This window comes from Gobius niger, assembly GCF_951799975.1.
Source record: "Gobius niger genome assembly, chromosome: 5".
In the NCBI taxonomy this organism is placed as follows: domain Eukaryota; kingdom Metazoa; phylum Chordata; class Actinopteri; order Gobiiformes; family Gobiidae; genus Gobius; species Gobius niger.
In genome coordinates this window covers 27233666-27254220 of record NC_136856.1, presented here as the reverse complement: position 1 = coordinate 27254220, position 20555 = coordinate 27233666, and the positions used below count along the sequence as shown (strand labels likewise).

The 20555-nt window shown below is 42.3% G+C and overlaps 1 protein-coding gene across 1 annotated transcript in view; it reads right to left on the bottom strand.

The window, feature by feature from the left end:
* Positions 1-5785: 5785 nt before the first annotated feature.
* Positions 5786-20555, bottom strand: part of fstl5 (follistatin-like 5) — a 345847-nt gene continuing 331077 nt past the window's right edge. Inside the window, exons 14-16 of the mRNA XM_079557268.1 lie at positions 20180-20287; positions 14812-14936; positions 5786-6655 (exon numbers count right to left, since the gene is read on the bottom strand). Of these exons, the coding sequence (XP_079413394.1) occupies positions 5953-6655; positions 14812-14936; positions 20180-20287 (936 nt within the window). The 3' untranslated portion in view covers positions 5786-5952. The remainder of the gene's footprint in view (positions 6656-14811; positions 14937-20179; positions 20288-20555) is intronic.

Here is a 20555-nt window from a genome sequence, read left to right as displayed (position 1 = left end):
GGTTGCTGTCTTGTACGATTGCTTTGCTGCCGCACCCTTAATAGGCTTCGTCGTTTGAAATATTAACAACAATCTACTGCCTGTCTGCGCTGAATAGCCTGGTGTTTGCAGCCCAAGTCATATAGTGTATACTGCACCTGAAAGACCGCATGTTTTCATGGGGCTGTAGTTATTTCATGTAGCGTTGTTCAGGTAGAATTGCTTCTCCACATGGATGCCACAGATAAGTGCGAGGGCCTTATGTCACATTGAGCACCCTTCTACTCCAAAGCCCATACAAGCTGCAGCTGTGCTTTTCAGGGGATAAATAAATCAGCCGCCGCAACGATTTTCTTGTAAAACCAACAAGGTGAGCATAGTTTATACGACGCAAGCAGGCAGATTTACCGTAGAAAGGGGACGTTTTTTTTTTAAGCAATCCGTGGATTTGGGGGGAATTCCTTTGTAGTGAATCTGAAGTATGAGTGAAAGCACAATTGTGTTTATTTCACTTGATCGAACACGGCTTCTGTGCGGGAGAAAGTGAGTGAGGGGCTGTGACGGATGAGAAATGGTCCCACATGATCCATGGACGGCAAATGCTTGGATACAGCGCATTCTTTGCACTCACAATTTCATTCGTTAGCTTGTTGGTTCAAACTACTCATTTGACAAACTGAGCAGATTCTGAAAATGCTTCGTGAGGGTAAACAAAAGACTCTGTTCTATGTGACTGATCTCCAAGGTCAGTGGCAAAAAGTGTTTATCTGAACTATTATGTATTTGCTTTCTCACTTTTAAACGGTGCCTGCCCACCTTAAAAGCTGCTGTTTTCTGAAACGCATTGGCATTCATTTTCTGCTTCGATTTTGTTTTAATGTAGAATATCTATCTAAGCATCAGGTTTTCCCAATAAATGGCAGATGGGAGACGCTCAAAGAATAGGCGATGGACCTATTGTACTACCTCCCTCTGCGGTGACCTGTGACTTTGGGCCCAGGCAGTGATAGGTGTGAGCTGTTGACATGCTATCAGTACTTGACTTACTTGTAGAGCATCACGGGACCAACACGCTGTGACTGTTCAGTACTCAGACGCTGGAGCTGCTACTTACCTGCTCTAGAAAGAGACATCAGGGGTTAAAGAGGGCCTGCTTAGTTCCGCCACCTTGGGCAGTGGGAATAAAAAAAGAAATTGCATCTGGAAAGGTGAAGTTAAGGTGGTTTGCGTAGAAGTTATGTGAGTCTCATTGACCAATCGATTCAGTCTGTAACAGGACACAGTCACAAGTCACAGTGGGGGTGGCAGGAAGTCCCACAGTAATGTGATTTTAATACATTTCTATTGAAATAAACACATTAACAAACTTCACAAACTTTACAAATGCAGAATCGGCATTTCGACACGTACATTGCATCTTTGTTGACCTTGGGAAAGAATTAATCATTAGAATCATTAGAATTAGAATTAATCATTTGTTGAGTTCATTCTCAATGTCTGTGAATAAAGGAACTGGCTTATTCCTCAAACCGAATGTTTGAAATTCAGTTTTTAGTCCAGTTCGAAGGTCAATAAAGAGTCTTCACCTCTGGTGGTGAGCTACAATATAGGTCTATCACAGTCTTCATTGTCCTCAACTGTGTGTTAGTTCTGACCGATCAATCACTCACAGACGGTGTGGGAGTTTCCTTTATCTCCCCTTGTCACCAAGGCGATGGGGAGCCAGGCCAGAACTTCACACGCTATAAAAATATATTTATGTTTATGGTCCATAGCATGGCAAAATGTCCAAAAGTTAAAGGGGGCCATACTTATGCAACCCACTGTATTGACCTAATGTAGCGTTCTGAGTCTTCTAGACTAGAGTTCCACCACCTCCCAAAATCCACTTTAACCACTGCTGAACGATGCACCCTTCGTGCTGACCCGGTAGTGCCAGGGCTGCCACGTCTCAGCAGCCAAACCTGCCCAAAGATAAACCTGTGCATAAATGGCACATCTGGAATCGTCAATGTTTTTTCCGTGTTTACGGAGCTCATGTGCTCCTCCGAAGATGTGGGAGCACACCTTTCTTCCTTTCTCACAGAAAAGCTGCTCTGAAAGCCTTTGATTGGAGATTTTGTCACTCAAAATTCAGATTTTTATCAAGAGATTAGTCACAAATAGCCTATTACACGTAGATAACAGCATTCCGCCGCAGTCTCTCAGAATTCTATGGGAAAAACTACAATTAGCACAATAATCATGCATCTGATTAGCCTCCGTCGTGTCGTGCCTTTTAATCTCTTCTGAATTGGAAATTCAGTTCCAGAACTAAAGCAGGTTTTAAGGTGGGTGGGACTATTCAGCGCCATAGCAATTCTTAATACAGTATTAAGTAATTCTGTATATTTACCTGCCCATAATCCATTATGGCAGGAATATCGAGAGGAATCATTCCACAAGCATTCCACATTACATATGATATTTACTCTCCACACATTTCCAGGCCGAATCCAAACATCTAAAAATACCATATTTATTTATCTGCTTATTAAACGCGGCGTTAAATTGCCAGGCTTTCTGCGAGATAAATACACCCGGGGGAATACAGAGTCCTGACCTTGTTCCCGTAACTGATTCTGTAGCATGGTAATTGGCATCTCCGCGCCTCCGGCTCCTCGAGCGACACGTACCAACAATGTTTACAGCAAGTTTTAATGAGAAAAAAAAAAATACATGGACAGCTGCATTTATTTTTATGTTACAGCTTTTATTGAGGGTTAAAATGACAAAGGTGTAATCTAGAAAGTACAATCACATGGAGGAACTTACAGGATGCCGTGATCACAATGTGCTCGAGTGTACAAATGGTGGAATTGTTTAAAAAGGAGTGTCTTTGGAAAGTCAACAGAAAATGCCGTATGGGATTCACAGTCAGTCGCTATGTACAATAACAGAGAGAAAAAAAGGAGGGTGGGGCGGGGGGTGGGGTAGCGTTAACAGCCGGTTTAGAAAACAACAGTGGACGAGGGAGAAAGGAGTCCAGTCGGGGAGGTCGGGGAGGAGTCTAGAGTGGGCATTTCAGCACAATCTAAGTAACTAAATGAGCTTTCCTGCCCAGTGTTTGTGAAAGAAATAAATACAGATGTTTTTGCCGGACTCATCCTGATCATTTCAGGGTTGAAATTGCTGAAAGATGTTCATTTTTCGGTATCAAAATGGCGTTGCTGTCTTCTGTTTACAGGAGACCATGAGTCCAGGCGTTTTGTGTGCATAGGAATTAGTGCTGAATAGCTTTTACGCAAAATACAAACGCTTCGGTGTTCAAAGTAAAAAGGTTTGGAGAATGCACGGTATTACTTTACTTTGTCTTGGAGTGAGAACAGTTAATGTACGTCAACGTTCCATCCACGTTTTGCGGTCGCGCTCGCCAACGTGGCAGCAGTTGCTCTGACCACTCTAGACTCCTACACCGCCCCCCCCCCCCCGAGGCCAGTCATTCACTACGATGCGGACGTTAGCAGTAAGAAGGTGAGGGGTGTGTGTGTGTGTGTGTGTGTGTGTCTGTACATCGGGAGTCCGTTTTGGAATCGGAGTTACATTTGCCCATCGTGATTCACAGATCCGTCGAGTGCTAGGGTGAGAATGCATAGAAAATGTGTCCAGCTAAACACGTCCGATCAAACCAAGCTAGGTTAGCTACAATTTCACCGCAGCGACATTCAGGAAAAAGGAAACAATTCTCCCAAGATCATCCCCAAAAGCTTTCTACATAAAACATTGCAACTAGCCAGTAGCGTAACATTATATCGACACTAGGGCTACACAATACTCGGTTGAAACGGAAAATCGACCATTGAGCCGTACTTTGATCATTTTGTGCATTTATGATTAATTGATGGTAAATAGTTTTCTCTTTGTGTGTAATTTGATTTATAGAAATAGTAGAGGCTCAGGCAAAAATAATCACCACATTTTGACAACATGAAAGTGTTAATTCCATATAAATGAAGGAGCGAATTGTACCTAAAAAGCGAGGTTTTACATTAATCAGACTTAAATCTTGCTTTGACTTCGAGTCACCTAAAATATACAACAAAAAAAACTTGTATGAAGAGGTCATTCTAATATTGTGTAGCCCTAAAACACCAAACATCGACTTTAGCAAGTTAGAGTGACCATATTTCCTTTGGTGGCGCCAGAAAATATATCTATTTCTTTTATTTGTGTAGACTTTCCCAGTGTGTTAACGCAGGCTACTCCACTAATATGCTACATCTCTCGAAGGACGAACGCAATCTTTCATTTGCAAAAGGATTGTCATAAACAAATGTATGCCCCTATAATAGAAATATGGTCACTCTTTGCAAATAACCCAATATCCCAACGCACCAGAAGAAAACGCATTATCACTTCACAATTCACACCATTACACGCTATTACCAATCTTTTTTGGTCCATTACATTATCATTACATCTTCATCGGGCTCGGATTCAAACACAAGTGCTCTATTGTCTCTACGTTTGAATTTCCTAAGGTTTACATTTACGTGCGGTGTGTCTAAAGCTGGTTTGTGGTCTATACTGAACTCCAACTCCCACCCAGACTTTCCAGATTGGACTATAAAGGAACGCGGAGAGAGAAAAAAACGTACGCTCTACGTCACGGTAGACCTATACCGGCGGCGCTGCTTATAATTTCGGGATCGGAAGGTTACGGTGCTCGCAGACATAATGAAGCACCCTCGTCTCTCCCCGTCTCTACTTCAAACGGGACGGGATCACAGCGAGGGCCCTTTTTAATTAGGTAGGAGTCGGCAGCGTCGGGACGGGCAGATACAGCCGAGCGGGAGATTTGCGCCCGGGTCAAAGGAAAGAGGTGAGTGTGGGGTCTCAGTCACGCTGGGAATAATTACGCTAATTCCTCAGATGGAGCGGAATTTTCCTTTCAAGGCACGGGAGAAGACTCGGGATGGGTAGAAAACTAAAATGGCGCGGATGTACAGCATATATAGGGACCGTTTTTGTCGCCAACAGGGCTACACAATATAACGCCGCATGTGGGTAAACCATATCCATTTGGCAATTTACCAAAAATATGTAATGGAGATTTACGTGTTTTTTTGTCTTATTTTCCTCCTAAAATTATAGTTAACTTTAATTAGATATCACTGGCATGGCCTTTTTTATGTTGATTTTTACTTTGACAAGTCAACAAGCACATTTTTTTGTATTCCTAACGTTCCTCGTCAAAAGTGTTGGGTAAAAATGTCACCGTAATATTACTAATGCAACAATCCATACAGTTATCAGATATCGCAGTCTCTTCTCATATCGTGCAGCCCTAGTTGCCAATCGGCTAAATATGTACCGGGTTGTTTCCAGATTATCTACAGCATTCGCAGACACTAAAACAATCGATCCAATTTACGCAAAGCGCCACATTTCAAACTCGCGTCACGTATTCTTTTGAATAGCGGGTGTTCAGTGTTGCAATGTACTCCAAGCAACATCATGTAACTTCCAATGGAGTCAGTTGGACAAAATATCTTTTTTAATGGTTTGCTTGAGCAGTCTCTTGTTGAAAAGGTTCCAAAAACTACATCAGCATCAATTTTAGGCCGAGTAAAGGTCAGATTTATCCTTGGCTCATTATTGCCCATTTGAAATTAGCAATCAATTTAAAGGTGCATAGTGCGGTATTCTTTTACTGCTGTGAAGCCAATCGTCACTAACTTTACATTAAGAGGGAATGCAGGTTTGCCAATTTTGCCATCCTTTATGTATTGTAATGCACGGCACGTAATTCTGACCTGATCAAAAATAAGTTACATGATGTTGCTCTTTGTAAACCGTCTCAGTTCATAAACTTTAGCCTCGTCTTTCAGTTGGACTTTTTCAATTTGGTTCTTGGACATATCTTGCTCCGACACAACATAACAGTGCAAGAGTACATTTTTGTGGAACTGAAAAACCGATCGTAGCGGAAACCTAGGACTCGCCCACCCACACCACCGCATTCCCTTTGAGCACATCCGTGATCTCGCAGTTGAGCTTGTTGAGCCGTCCGTCCAATATGAACAGCGATTCCCTGGACGGCGTCATGAGGTACTGTCCGAAAAGTCCGCCGCTCACCATAATCCTGTTCTTGGCGCTCCACGGCCATTCGAAGGACTTGGTGGCTTCCTTCAAACTCTTGATCATCTTCACTTTGCCGCTGCTGAGTTCCACGAAAAGCGCATCGGTCTGGCGCCCGGAACTGCCGAAGAGATTGTACTGGTGGATTTCGGTGAAGGATCTCTGGAAGGCTACGTCCGACAGGTGCAGATTGGTGTGGATGTCGAAAGGATCGCTGATTTCTCCGCGCTCCGAAACGGTTTGGATTCTCATGAGTCCGTCGTTGTCGTCGACGGTGACCAGGTAGTGTCCGTCGGGAGAGACGTACGGCGCCCCGGTCACGTCCCGGTTGTATCCGATCACGCTGTCGGTAACGCTGTCCAGGATGATTTGCGGCTGGGTGGCCCCCGTCGAGTCGGCTTTGCAGTTGACAAAATAATAGCCCCCGAGGTGGGTGTAGGCCATGGACTTGGGGATGCAGTTGTACTCCAGCAGGCTGATGTTTTTCACGTAGGATGTCGTCTCCAGGTCGATTTTGTGGAGGACAGGCTCATTCCGATGAAGGATGAGGCCGAACCTGTCAACAAAGGAGCAAGGAAAACAAGAGTATATCAATGACACCGCTGCTGTTATGACCCAATATACAACTTTTCCGTAGCTTTTTTTTTTTGTTCTTCATTCAGCTGTCAGAATACCTGTTCAGTAATGGCTAGACCAAAGAAAAACAAAGACTCCCATTAACTAAAAGAATAAGAATCTAAGCAAACTAGACTACATAGATCCCAAGGGAAATTGTGCGGAAGCTTGTTGCTCGGATTACTACGTCATCCGAATTAAAAAGGCCGACCATGTAAGATCATAATTTTAGTGGCAGTCCAAATCTGATATATTCTTGATCTGATTAAAATCATTTGCAACATACCATAGGCTTCTAGTTTAAAATGAACTATGGTGAGGTTACTGAAAACGGAAGGAAATATATAATGCTTTTCAAAAACATGAGCCACAAAGTGTTTCACAAGGGACTACTTTTTGCTCGTAGTCTGGTGTCTAAGCTGCCCTGGAGGAGACAGACTGAGGTACGTCTGCCAATCTGCGCTTATGGCTCCTCCGAAGAACCCCAATTCGAGCTGCCAACTTTTGGATCCCTGGACGAGAGCATAACTACTGAGCATCAGTTGCAAAAGAAAAACCTTACCAACAAGCTAATGTCGTGTGCCCAAATTGTGTGCCTGATTGAGACAAAGCTAGAAATTACTAAGATTATTTCTGGTTAATTGAGAATGGCAACGCACTTCAAAATTAATTGTAAACTGTTATCTGAAAATGACTGCACAAATTATTTCTGCACAATCGTTTTGCTAATTAAATGAGATTATCACTTTTGTTTTACTTCTCTGGTGTTAACATCCCATCAATTTTATGACTGTGTGAGATTATACGAAATGGCCTTAATAAAATTATAACAAGCTCACATGTGGCTGCGGATGAGAGGAAATGCCAGTCATTATACAAAGCAGAGTATCCATTAACGGCGCATTAAGAGGCAGAACGGGCGTCGGGTTATATTCACGGCTCAATTGCATGTGAATATTTTGATCAATGCAGACAGACACTTCAGCCTCACTGCCATTCATCATGTTTTATATATTTTGCCCTCAACGGCCAGTCGTTGCTCTTGTGTTGCTGGAAGTGAAGGCCACACAGAGAAGTATCACCTTATTGATTTACTTGTCTATTCTGTCTCCAAGTCTGGACCAGACATTATGTGTTGACCCACTTCTGAAAACAGGGGATATCTTTCTCCTTCTGAGCCAGAAACAGTTGAAAAGCTGATTTGGAAATGGAGGGATCCCAATTCAAAACCAGATGCAATGGATTGGTTGACAACACATCTCTTGCAAAAGTGATGGTAAAAGGCATCTGTTTTTTTCCCCTTTATACTGATAAGCATTCAAGAAGAAATGGCATTGTGGCAAGTGATGTCACATTATGGCAACAGTATGTGCATGTACATACCCTACGAGTCACGTGACAAAACTCCCATTTGTTGCCATATTGAATGATTTTTCTAATGTAAATAAATGTAAGTTCAACACCAGTATGGTGCTGACTATCCTGTCCACATAGTCTTAGACATAGACTAACATTAACAATAAACAATACTTTTTTTTTAAGTAGAGAGAAGAGCCACAGAACAACTCTGTTCATTGCCAGGTCACACACTGTAGTGTACATTTACATTTTACAATCCCCATTAGTTTATCACTGTGGAATGTGCAAGGACTCTCAGAGAATCGGTTTTGACACCTCTATTATTATAGCCCTGCTCATTTATTCATATAGGCCAGGTGCATAGATGCAGTGTCTTAACCCAACAGAGTAAGCTGTCAATATTTAGTTTATTGGATGAAGGATGTCGCACTGAACTATTGCCATCCTTTCCAATACCACAAGACCTAGCTGTTATAGTCAAAAGAACATGTTTGCATGCTACATGAATAATTAAAACATTACAACTCAAAATAAAACCGCACTACCCCGTATCTTCCTTATGTTAACCTGTAGTCACAACTAACCCTTCGTGTCAGTGCTGTAATTTGCAGTTTATACCACAAACAGTAGCTGTCAGACAGGCTCAGTGAACTGCCTCTGCCAGCTGTGTTCACATTACAGGCAGAGCCATGTGTGCGTATTGATCTATCAGACATGAAAAGCTGTTGGTGCAAATATGAATTTCATTGCAGGATAAATGCTCTTTTAACCATCAGCTTCCAGCAGTGTTACCAATAAATCACAGTGTAATTGCGGAGGCCATTGATCTGCCACGACAGGCAGAGGTTCAAAACAATAGCGCGTGCAGCTCAAAGGCATTTGCTTTATAAATCATCTTGTGATGCTCAATACAAGTGCCAAATGGATCTGAGAACAGGGTAGCCAGGTCAGAAAGTCAAAATAAACCCGGCAGTGAGCAAAAAAACGGTACACTGCCAGTACTAAATTGACTAAAAGTGACCGTCCAATGCAAGTTCATGAGCTTACATTGTTTTGACAAAAGAGGCAAAAAGAGCCGCACAGCTTGTCTGTTGTCTTGTCTTGTTTTTTTATTTCTCGCACCACTAAAATGACCTTTTGGGCGTCAGATCAGTCAGAGACTTGTCTGACAATACTGTACATGATTCATGAATGATTAGCCTTTTTACGTACTTCAAGAGATCTGATTCAGATACTTCCTGCATTCTTCTTTGGGGAGGTGTTTTGTGCAGGTTCAACTGGGAAGAGCCCAAGGACATGCTTGGGGGACAATGTCTCTCGCCTGGACAAGGAATGCCTTAGGGTTCCCTGGAGCAAGTGCTTGGGGTGGGGGAAAGTCTGAGAGTTCCTGCATCAACTGCTTCTCCCAAAAGCAGAACATGGCGGAACTTAATTGCCCTACTGAAATTAACTATGATCATTTTATATCACATCACAAAATAGTCAAATCCATACCCCATATAGTTTGCATTAACTCCTAAATTACATACACTACAAGACCTGACAATAAAACCCCCACACAGTCAGAACAATAAGTGTCTTTAAAACATATTGATAACTCAGCACTTTTCCTCCAGCTCACATCTCTTAGACTTGTTTTGCCAAAGGCCAGTCTTACACGATGATTAGAAATTTGTGAAGAAAAGGTAAGGACAGCCAGCACTGCAGGGCATTGTTGAGTATGAAAGAAATGAAGAAACGTTGCCCTTTTTTTGCTGACGCATGGAGTTATCAGACTGTTAGTCGATGGTTTAAATAAATGATAGGCCACTGAGCGTGCCCGATGGCGCTGTGTTGGCAACAGAGGGAATCCCCTGTCGTTAAACAAGCCACACACGTTGTGGAGTGCCTCAGAGGGGTTCAGGCACAGCTTATGTTGCTAAATTTGACGAATACAGTATGTTGTGTTGCGGCCACAGGGCAGTGCTTAGTTTGAAATTCCGAAAAACTGCAACAAAACTGTAAAAGCATGTATTTTGGATACTCTGGAGTTCGATCTGTTATCTGTCAGCAGAAGTTGTCCTCTTTTGCGCCAACCTTTTGGCTTATGTGTTACAATAGATTCACAATGACGCTCCAGGATCAGTTGTTTTTATGGGTTCGTGCCAGAAACTGTCCAGAAAGCCCAAAACAATTGATTCAGGAGCATCATGGATTCCACTGTGAGAGAAAGCGAAGGTGCCATGCTGCACCCATAAAACCACTACAAGGTCAAATATGAAGGGTTTTTTTTCACTTCCAAAGTTGCTTAGTGCCCTTTTAAGGTAAGATGTACTTCATGGTCCCCCATAGGGAAATTTGTGTCTGTAGCCAGCCTTTTTTTTTTTTTTATCTACTTAGTCACAGCTCACTTTAGATCACCTGTTATCTGTCAGTGCCAGCCTATTGTGGATCCACAGTTCAAGTATAATGTAAGAAGACAATTTAATGCTCGCATGAATAAAGTGCAACTATCAGCGCTCCTCAGCCGCTGTGAAAGGAGCACGCAATCGTTTGTAACTGTTGAAAGAACACTCATCGCCGATTGATTCCGACATGCGGTGTATCAGGCGCGAACCAGACTTTGTGTAATGAAAACCGCCTGTCACATCCAGTGTACTTGTTCAAAACTGCCGGGGTAAACACAGCAATTTCCCATCACAGTATGGCAGAAAGGCGTCCATTCTTAGCCGCGATCTCTCCCGCTGCTCAGTCTCAGAGGAGCTAATTACAGGCGTGCCAGCCGTGCCCCCAAACCAACGGCGGCTTCGGAGGGGGGTTGTTTGTGTGTAACATGCTATACATCACTTTAGACTGACCGCTCTGACATTACGATAAGATAAAGATGGTTAAGATTAGATCCACTTGGTTGCATTCGTGTTAAGTGCCGAGTTCCCTAATTACACACCCAAAACAAACAAAAGAAAACATGAGGGCGCTGTAATATGTAATATGATATATTTGTTGTGCTGTTGCCTTTGACTATATCCACACGAAGACAAAACGCGTATAATTTCAGAAACGTTCTCTGTAAACACGGAGCCAGCTCAGTAAATGTCTGTGTCCACATGAGCTCCACCGCCGTGGTCATCGTCTACGGATTTCCCATCAACCAGTGCTCCTCCTGTGACCAAAACAGTGAAGATGGCGGCCGCGACACAACGATCTTTCACCAAAGAAAAAAAAAAAGAGTGGTGCGCACTGAATGGGTGCTGCTGCCGGATGCTCTCTCATCGAATGCAATTTCTCCATCTGTGAGATCAATAAAGTACCATCTTATCTTATCTTATGAAGCCGCTCAGATGTGCTAAACCCATATGTGCTAAACCGCAGCGATTCATCTACCAGGCCTGTGTGTGGCGCTGTGACGCTACCACACATAATAGAACAAAATGCAGATGCGCAGTAAACCTTTTGCAATGTAAACAGTGACTGGATTTACGAAGAGGCGAGTTTATTCTTCAGACGTAACGGGACTAAAGCAGAAAAACCTGTCAGTGACCGGTGGAGCATAGAGGAGTGGAAGGTCAGTAGATTATGGATAAGTATGTTTTGGATTATTGTTATGGATATGTTTTCGTAAAACTTGCTGAGACGCCGTAACGATGGAGCCAGGTAAACGGCGTTTTGAGATCTTTCTTTGCCCTGGGTTTGGAAAATGTTTGTGTGCAGACCCTCAAAACGGCGGGTTCACGTGGATGATACGCTGGATTGATAACTATTATTTTTGCATTTAGTCCTGAGCTTGTGGACAGTGGACAGGGCCTTAATCTTGAGGGTAACCAGTTAACAGACGAGGGTAGCGTAACCAAAATATTGACTCAAGTAAGAGTAAAGTTGTTTTATTTAATTTTACTTAAAGGGGCTAGATGCAAGTTGGTCATTTTATGCTCACTACTGCCACCTCAGGTCTTCTGCGCTACTGCAGCTTCTATATTAAGCTCGTGCATAACGGCACTTTGTGGTGAACAGGTCTAAGCTCATTCTACACATTAGGACATTGCAGGAACATGTAGGGGGAGAAAAATACATAATTTTAACATTTTTAAACTCCGTATAGTCTCTTTGAGGTATAGTAAAAAGTACTGACCCAAATAGCTACTCAAGTAAAAGTACGAGTATTTTACTTAAGTACTGAGGAACTGTGCATAAAACACTAAGGGCCAGATCTTACGCCTGGTGCAACAACATAATAAAGTTGCACAAGGTGAAGTAAGTACTGTAAGAAAAAGTACTGTGTGATACCTCACTTCTCGTAACTGAGTAATACCCGTCCAGGCTACAGTGCAGAATGCCACAATGCAATGTTACAATATACATAGTAGAAAACTGACGATGCAGGCTGCACTCAAAAAGTTACATTCTCCAAAAAGCACATGAAGTCAGTGTGCAGTGTGTGTTTTTTTTTTGGTTCTCTTGAACATGACCGGGCTGTAGCAGTGAATGTTTGATCCGGTGCAGAGCGCGTGGTCAGAAAGATGCAGACAAATGTGCATAAAATCCAATCTTTGTCATAATCCTCCTCCACATGTCCAAGTCACGGTAAAAGCATTGTTTCCAACAAAAAAGCACGAAGTTGGGAAGAGTCCCAAAAACAAGCAGAAATGTATTGTTTTGTGAGGAACTGAACTACACAGGATTCTTGCGTGGAAATGTTCACACAAGAGGCAAAAGTTCAAACGGTGCTATCTTTCATTAGACTTCTTAACTCTACATGGAGGTTAAAGTTAATGCAATTTTACTCCTAAAGCTTTCCATAGCAATTGATTCTCCGTGGTGCCTTTAGTGAGAGCGTTGGAATTGGATTTGTCTCCGCTGCTGTCAAAGGGAAATGTCAGCGGTTATACATATTAGAGAGACAATTTAGTATTTAAAGTTCATGTGCAAATTTGCAGTCAGAGAAGCGGCGTGTCTGAGGAGAGGTTATTGAGGTCCTTGAACATTTACTTACCCATTACAAACACTTAGAAACATCATTATCTCACTGAGCAGCTCAAAACACCGACCGACCGCACTGGTGCAAAGGTCAGACAAAGTGGGCAATTAGTAATATGTTCTTTGCATCTAAAATCAGAATCTGAAACTTGGAAAGCCTCTGTCTGTTCTTCAGTGCTAGGTTAAATTTTACACAAACTTTACATCCTGACCCCGTCAAACTAATATACTCGCTGAAAGTGTCTATAGTCCAACATCAAGCATATTGTCACCACTTATGCCACTGGCTGCTGGGATCTCATTTTGCCCCGGGAGTTTGAACTGGTCCATTTGCCCCCAAAGTTTTAGCTCACCTCGAAGGGTGTTAGTTTAATAAGTCAGAGATTGGTCTCATCTGATAACAGTTTTACAGCGCAATCCGTCATTATTTGATAGGTCTACGCAGCGCTGGCTCCAGAACAAACTGACTTAGGGTGCATTAGAGTTTCGAAAGAGTGCAAACAGATCCTTGTAGAGCTGGGCCTGGATTTGCTTGTCAGTTTAAAGCCTTTAGGACTGTAATGGGACAACTATGGGGGTCTGTTATTCAAAACATTTTTATTCTGCCCACCAGAAAACATCCCGACTTTCCCAATTACCCAGCACGGCATTCATTTTTGCGAACAGAGAAGACGTTGAACATTATACCTGGTTTTGTTTCGTGTGAATAGACCCAGTAATGACAGATATATTACCCATCTACCAAGACAAATTATTTGTATTATGATTGTACAACTCTTTACCATCGTGTTGCAGCTTTTTGAAGGTAAACAAACTGCTACAAATATCTTCTTCTGAGACACTGAAGAGGCACTTAGAGCCCCCACACTTGTAGTCACAAGAGGAGCTACAGGAAACAAAAAAGGGATAAAGGAGGAGATGGTGAAAGACTGCAGATCGAGCTGTGCAGGAGGAGGAGGAAGGAGGTGGTGAAGCTGACCAGTGCAGGACACCACGCTCTGAGACGGGGACAAGCCCAGGAGGCGGTGCACCGTTTCAGATGATCAGAGGAGACAGAGGACAGCTACAGTTTCTGTTACGACCCAGCTCAGCTAGGGAAGTATCACTTGATCCCACGTCACATTTAAGTGAACGTTCCAAAAAGTGACACAACATAACACGAGTGTCCCTGGACACACAAAAGTTTAAACAACAAATGGTACACAGACACAAAATGGCATACTGGCCACAAAGACCAGCAGCCAGGATTATTCTTGGGTGTGGCCTTTTATAGGCGTGGCTGCAGCAGGTGGCTGATTGGGGGCCAGGCGTTCCGATACCGCACCAATCAGGACCAAGAACGAGCAGCCAACCAGAACCAAGCCTGAAACAAGTCCTCCAATTGCAGGCCAGAGCTCTCACAGCCAGGTTTTCATGGAGGGAACAGACAGGTTTAGGCCACAAACAAAAATATACAAAAAGGAGGGAGCCTGGAGGCCTGGGGCCGTAACATCCGTCCTCCAAGGTCATGCGGGTCAGGTTGACGAACAGTGGCAGCGCGGCTCAGCCGCAGCAGCTCAGGACTGTCACCTGAACACTATTTCATTGTACGCTTGTACAATGACAATAAAACACTTACTTACTTACTTAAATGTATTCAATTTATTCAAATGTAATTGTCTCTGTTTTTTACGCCTCTGCTGCAACATAAATCTTTGACACACACTGACTTAATTACATTAAGTTTTACTGGATATTAACCTCACAAGTGACATTATTTAAAGCTCGGGTTAATGCCAACCGTACCTGATGTGGTTGATGATGAGGCTGGAGGGGGGGATGAAGAAGTCGTCGACCCGATCAAAGCGCCTCCCGACGGGCTGAGTGTGCAGCGTGTGGTGGGCTACTCGACCACTGGCCTGCGTGATCACCTGAGAGCGGAGGAAAGATATACATTCATTTACTGCACATCACTAATGTAAAAAAAATAACACCACCATTTATTTACATTTTGAATTCCAGCAGTTCTTGTGACACATCTAGAATGCTACTCAGTGTGGCTTTTAACTGACTCTCAAAACCTCCACCATAACATTGTCTATGACTTTCAGAAGCCACAGGTTTAAAGTAAAGACGAAAAAATGGTCCAGCAAGTCGCTGTTTACACACAATTTTGTAGCTTGTGGTAAAATGTTCGCAATTACTTGAACATTACATTATACTTGCTAATTCCTGAAGAAGCCCTCATTATTCCAGGGGGATTCATTTAATAGTGGCAGGAGAGCACATTTCTGTTTGCCCCTGTTAGACATATGTATGCAGAAGCGAATGTCTGTGTATAATGGACCCAGCTTTGCTCCGAACGTGACGCTGTGTCTCAGTGGGAGGCGGCGTGTGCCATTGTCACAGTTGTCTGAATAATGAAGCTGCATACATGGGGCCCTGCGTGTTTTTTTGTGTGTAGGCAGCATCTGCTTCCATTGTGCCAACATGCACCAGGAAAATCACTGCAGATAGGACGGGCATATTTACGTCCATGGAGCGCATGATAAATATGTGTAATAGGCTGCCAGCATTCAAATGAGCACAAGTAGGGAATATGAATAATGACATGCAGTGTGGACAATGGTGAGCGTGCATTTGTAGAGGAGAGTGCATTCCTTTTTGAACGTAACTCTCTCCTGGGTGACTGGCTTGGGTTGCTCATCTTAAAACAAGAAAGTCTGCAGTTTGTTCCTAGCTCTGAACTGTCCTCGCTGTTGTAAAATCCAAGCAATTTTACAATATACACATCTAGCTATAGTTTTTACCTTGACTGGGTAGAGCTGATGATGTTTCACCTCTCTTCTAAACACTAATGTATGCTCCCATTTAACTGATCCGAATTGTAGTTTACCAAACTGTTGGAAGTCTGGGAAATGAACAAAACGGGAAAGGAAGGGCAGGGGCCAAAGTAATTATTGAAACATAGTCAAGCGTTTGGAACAATGCACATGAGCAGCTCCGTTGATGACCCTCACAAGCTCTGGATAAACTTAGCGACTGATGGGGTAGAAAGATTCACGCAGATGACGGACGAAAGACTCCATGCGTACAACCAACCACTGATTAACCTTGTTCAGGCTAATCTGATCAAACTGCAAAAAGCTGGTATTTAAATTATGAAGTATGCAGAGGTCTTACCCTATGTTAGTTCAGCTCGTTAAACGGACCTATGGTTGGATCAATAATAAGTCTCAAGGCCCCGTTAGACCCGCTGTGGTCTACATCAGGGGTTCCCAAACTTTTCAGGCACAAGCTTGGCACAACCTTTTGTAAAATGTCATTAGCGTTTATAATAATTTAAGGTGCAAAATATTTGCAGAGTAGAAAATTGCACATGGACGCCACCTCATCTGGTATTTTCCACTGGGAAACTGGGAGATAATTTTGATGCCCGATTTTCCGAGTTGAGATAACCTTTGACCTTTCAACACTTCAGAGAGCAGCGATAATATGTCTTTATGTCTTTTAGCGGATTGTTATAAAGCCGACACTGTGCATTTAACTATAAGCTTCTCAATTTTAATATAGTCTCTTTTTACACAAAGAGGATTCAATATTACAGCAGTTCAGCAGTTTATAGACGACATGAATGTATTTGTTTATAGTGTAGTATAGTATTGGTGTGTTTGAATACACAGTAGTGTGTTACTACAACACAAAAGCACTTGAACACAATGCACTCGTACTTTCTACTTCACAACTGGAAAGGAACATCTTTACCAGAGCTCATGAAGGCAGCATTAGACATTGGTCTTCTCATATAGACCAGTGGGTCCCAAAGTCGGGGTCATGGGACACTGAAATGGAGGTCGCAAGATGATTTTGAGAGAATATTTTTTTATATTTCTGATATTTTAACCAGATTTTAAAGGTGCATTATGCAACTTTTTATGTGGAAAAAAAAAGTTGATATTCGTGCATATTTGACCTTGTAGACCCACTGGCTGTGTGAGTGGTCAGCATGACGCCTTTACTTTTGATCACAGTGGTATCTACAGCGCTCCAGGATCAATTGTTTTGTAGGTTTTTTTGGCGAGAGGGCCCGTCCGCTGTGTAAATCTTCCAAACAATTGATCCTGGAGCATTGTAGAGACCACCATGATCGAAAGTAAAGGCGCCATGCTGACCACTCATACAGCCACTGGGGCACTACAAGGTCAAATACACACAAATATTAACTTATTTTTTCCACATAAAAAGTTGCATAGTGCACCTTTAAAATCTGGTTAAAATATCAGAAATATAAAAAGATATTCTCTCAAAATCATCTTGCGACCTCCATTTCAGTGTCCCATGATCCCGACTTTGGGAACCACTGGTCTATATGAGAAGACCAATGTCTAATGCTGCCTTCATGAGCTCTGGTAAAGATGTTCCTTTCTAGTTGTGAAGTAGAAAGTACGAGCGCATTGTGTTCAAGTGCTTTTGTGTTGTAGTAACACACTACTGTGTATTCAAACACACCAATACTATACTACACTATAAACAAATACATTCATGTCGTCTATAAACTGCTGAACTGCTGTAATATTGAATCCTCTTTGTGTAAAAAGAGACTATATTAAAATTGAGAAGCTTATAGTTAAATGCACAGTGTCGGCTTTATAACAATCCGCTAAAAGACATAAAAACATATTATCGCTGCTCTCTGATGTGTTGAAAGGTCAAAGGTTATCTCAACTCGGATAATCGGGCATCAAAATTATCTCCCAGTTTCCCAGTGGAAAATACCAGATGAGGTGGCGTCCATGTGCAATTTTCTACTCGGCAAGTGGTATTTACCATAATTACGAGACCACATGAAGGCAGCATAAGGGAGTGGTTTGCGTTTTGTGTACTTTTTACATTGTCCTTCTGATACACTCTCCTCTATGTGTTGAATGGCCTGAAATAAACAGGGTTCTAATGATGCCTGAAAATCCTGTGGAGCCTATATGGACAAAGTATATCCAGCCCTTTCCTTAGCTCCGCTCTATTTCTTGTCTTTACTGTTTATGAATTCTCCTCATACTAATATGCATATTTTACACCGTTGAATCCGGGCCCATTTATCCTCAAAGTTGATGCATGGAGTTTCCGAGGCCCAGCAAAAATCGTTTAAGCTATTCCCCTGCGGTATAGGTGTCACAAAGCCATTAATAATTGTCTTTTGAGTCCAACAAAACAAATGAATCAGCAATTAAAGAGCAAAGTCCCCGGGAGAGTGTCATCATTCATAACACACGGGCATTGTATTGGAAAGAGGGAGGAATACGAGATTCACTCTGAATTAGTTAGATGCACTGTCAATATGAGAGAATACGGGCTATTGATCGAAACACAAACAAAGAAAAACTGATGGAGTTCAAGTTTGCAGGTTATATAGTGATGGGACATGCATTTACATCAGGTATAGGACATTTGTTTTTACAGATTTTCGCCAAATAAATGACCATGGACAGTCTTCCAATCTTATGGATTGATTTGTAGACTGTGTTGACACTGGAAATGTGTTCTCTTCATTTGACCCATCTTTCAACCAGATTCTCTTTCTGAGAACAGGAGCAATGGGTGAGGAAAGTGCAGCAAGCAAGGACCAGACCTTGGTCAGGGACTTGGTTAGGACTGCCTGAAGGCTTAGCGTTTTCTATTTGTTCAAGATTTATGGGGGAAATTGGAGCAACCCAGCAAGATACGAGGAGAACATGCCAACTCCACCCAGAAAGGCACTCTCGGGCAGAGGAAGGTCATTTGCAGAGATGCGGGGCTGAGCCTCCCCACAGTGGCCCTCACTAAACCAATACTTGGTACAAAAGCATTTTGTACCAAGCAAAATGGTACAAAATGTTCTGTCTATCTACTATATAGATAGACAGTGGTCTGGTGGCCCTCAAGAGATATTCAAACAGAATATAATACATTCTTTGTTTTTAAGGTTATTATTATTTTAAGTCTGTTATCAGGGTTCTGTGGGGTTCAATAAATGTTCACAAAATCTTCTCCGAGGCCAAAGGAAATATAGTGGAAGGATTTGTATTAACAATTCAGCTACCCAGCCTCCTCTTGGACACTTAGAGACACTCTTTGGATTATGCTGTTGCAAGAAATACTCCTCATGACCAGCTAGACACAGAAAATGCTATTTTTCAGAACAGATTTGGAAACGGACGCAACCTATTTAAATTTCCTATTTGGTTGTCTTTAGTAAACTTCTCCATGGTGACGAGCTAGAGACGTTCCACACCCAGCAAAGTTACAGTCAGGTCAGGTCTAAGGAGAGGTGGACCGCTCACAGCAATTACATGTTTGTTTGGTCATTTTTTAGGTATTCTTGATAATGAAAATATCAGTAATAAAATAATATTGTATTATTGTATTGTATGTATTCTATTCATTGGGTGAAATGTTATGCTGTGTGGCTTAAAGCTCAACTAAGTGAATGTGCTGAATGACCTGGTTATTCCATTAATTGAATCTTTCTGCTCTGATGATGGCACGGACATATTCCAAGATGACAATAATTAATCCACACATTTAGTCATCGACGTTCTTCTCATGGTGTACCTCTGCGTTTTATTTTCACTGGTTGGAATTACATTCACACATACGGGCACTAACGACTGATCCGTGTTTTGACTTCTGTTTCTTTGTGAAACAGACTAATTTCCCTGAGGGCTAAGAGTTGAGCTACACAACGCTATTGAAAGTTACATTATGTGAAAATACCACAGTGTACTCTAAAAGAAATACCGAGCAGTAATTTTCTTTTTCACAATTGGCAGGTTTCACAGAGTAATGACTTCTCTTTTTCTCAATATTCACTTTTGTTGTATGTGTATTGTTGCACATACAACAGGTCTACCTCTGCCTCGGTATGTTGTCTCAAATAACAACAGTTTATGTTTGTGTTTTCAGTGTTTTGTATTCAAGTTCTGTACTTATGATCATAGCTTTGGTAATCTTTTGTGTTTCCAAAACTTCCTGAGCTCGTCAATATAGTTTTTAAGAACAAAGATGGGCGGTGCTTGTACAAGTCCCACTTGGAGGTTTAAATCCCATCCAATCAGCTGTAACTCTCTTTATAAGCATTTTCCACAGAAACCATTTCAGATATATATCAGATAAATGAATAAATTGAAGCACTCCTTACCTGTAGAGTGGGGAAGTTGCGCTCCATGTCGCCCCAGCTCAGCACCCACACCTGGTCATGTGACCTGTCGTAGTGCAGCTTGACAGGATACGGGTCGGTGCTGACAGTCTGCGAGACAGGAGCAAACGCATTCAAATCACCCTTTCGACACATGCGCGGAATCCTTAATCTCGCCATCTACATGTCTCTTTTGAAGCCGCGCCGCTTTGATGTCTAGACCTGACGCCTTGGAGGAGTTGCCGGTGTCTGACAGGAGAGCGTGTGCTTTTAAGGAGGGACACTTTTTTTTTTCTCTTTTTTTTTCAATTTCAAAGTTTTTGGGCACACTGCTCTCTTCACATGTTCTTACCTGGAAACAAAGGACCTGTCTTTCTAC